Here is a 1,762-nt window from a genome sequence, read left to right on the forward strand (position 1 = left end):
TGCCATGGGAGGTTTAGATTGGATATTAGGAAAAATTTTTCACAGCAAGGGTTGTCAAGCATTGGAACAGGCTGCTCAGGGAGGGGATGGAATCACCATTCCTGGAGGGATTTAAAAGCCATGTAGATGTGGTGCTTAGGGACATGGTTTAGTACTGGATTTGGCAGTGCTGGGTTAACGGCAGGACTTGATCTTAGAGGTCTTTTCCAACTTAAACATTTCTATGATTCTGAATAATGCTTGCCCACAGCTGTTTATTTAAAGTAGAGAATATTGACAGGAAGCTGAACATGAGCCAGCAGTGTGTCCAGGTGACCAAGAAGGCCAATGGCATCTGGGTCTGTATCAGGAACAGTGTGGCAGCAGTACCAGGGAAGTGGTTCTTCCCCTGTACTCAGCACTGGTGAGGTCGCCCCTTGACTGCTGTGTCCAGTTCTGGACCCCTCAGTTCAGGAAGGATATTGAGGTGCTGGAGCAGGTCCAGAGAAGAGCAATGAGGCTGGTGAAGGGACACGAGCACAAGTCCTGTGAGGAGAGGCTGAGGGAACTGGGGTTGTTTAGCCTGGAGAAGTGGAGGCTCGGGAGACCTCATCACTCTCTACAACTCCCTGACAGGAGGTTGTAGCCAGGTGGGGGTTGGTCTCTTCTCCCAGGAATCAGCAGTAAGACAAGAGGGATCGGTCTTAAGCTCTGCCAGGGGAAGTTTAGGTTGGATATTATGAAAAAATTTTTTACAGAGAGGATAATCAACCATTGGAATGGGTTGCCCAGGGAGTGGGTGTATTCTCTGTCCCTGGAGGTGTTTAAGGTGAGACTGGATGTGGCATCAGTGCCCTGGTCTGAGAACCACGGCAGGGTTGGATCAAGGGTTGGACTTGATGATCTCAGAGGTCTTTTCCAACCTAGTTGATTCTGGGATTCTGTGATCAGGTGTTGGTCTTATTATTACAATGGTAATATTAAATATGAAACTCATGTGATGTCTGAAAGAGACTTGCACATTCTATAAGATCATAGCTGTCCAGTGTGTCAAGTCACCCATATTCTTTCAAAAAGGGTAGAAGCATGAATAATAGAGTTCGATGCTTTAATTCTGATATTTCTTTTTCCCAATACTGACCAGACTTGAAATCCCAGCCTGAACCCTCCCCAGTTCTGAGCCATCTGACCCAGCGACAGCAACAACAAATGCAGGCAGTCCCTGTTTCTCCTCCTGGGCTGGGGTCCTTCTCCTCCCAGGTAAAACTCCACGAGCCATCACCAGTAGACACCTCTACAGCTGTTAGCAAAATGTTACAGCTCTCCACTATATCTATGGATAAGCAGGCAGTGACTGCCCACCACAGCCAGCAGAAGCAGATAAAACCACCAAAACGGAGGATAATTCCATCATCCAAGGTGGGTAATTGAGTTTGTCCTTAGTAAACATATAAACATACAAAAGCTTGTATCAGCAATAGTGTGACCAGCAGAACTGGGGAAGTGATTGTCCCTCTGTACTTGGCACTGGTGAGGCCACACTTGAATCCCTTGTCCAGTTTTGGACCCCTCACTGCAAGAAAGACATTGAGGAGCTGGAGCAAGTCCAAAGAAGAGCAACTAAGCTGGTGAAGGGTCTGGAGCACAGGTCTAATGAGTAGTGGCTGAGGGAGCTGGGGTTGTTTAGCCTGGAGAAAAGGAGGCTCAAGGGGGCTTTATTGCTCTCTACAACTACCTGAAAGGAGGTTGTAGCCAGGTGGGGGGTGGTCTCTTCTCCCAGGCA

At 47.9% G+C, this 1,762-nt stretch overlaps 1 protein-coding gene across 3 annotated transcripts in view; it reads left to right on the forward strand.

Moving 5' to 3' along the window:
• The window catches only part of LOC114067150 (ubiquitin-associated protein 2-like), a 121,546-nt gene that overhangs the window by 55,483 nt on the left and 64,301 nt on the right, over window positions 1–1,762 (forward strand). For all 3 annotated transcript variants that reach the window (XM_027902414.1, XM_027902415.1, XM_027902416.1), the window contains one exon: window positions 1,124–1,398. In XM_027902414.1, the coding sequence (XP_027758215.1) occupies window positions 1,124–1,398 (275 nt within the window). The remainder of the gene's footprint in view (window positions 1–1,123; window positions 1,399–1,762) is intronic.

Source organism: Empidonax traillii, unplaced genomic scaffold, assembly GCF_003031625.1.
Source record: "Empidonax traillii isolate 1590-97213 ecotype Southwest subspecies unplaced genomic scaffold, ASM303162v1 scaffold870:size258474, whole genome shotgun sequence".
Lineage (NCBI taxonomy): Eukaryota > Metazoa > Chordata > Aves > Passeriformes > Tyrannidae > Empidonax > Empidonax traillii.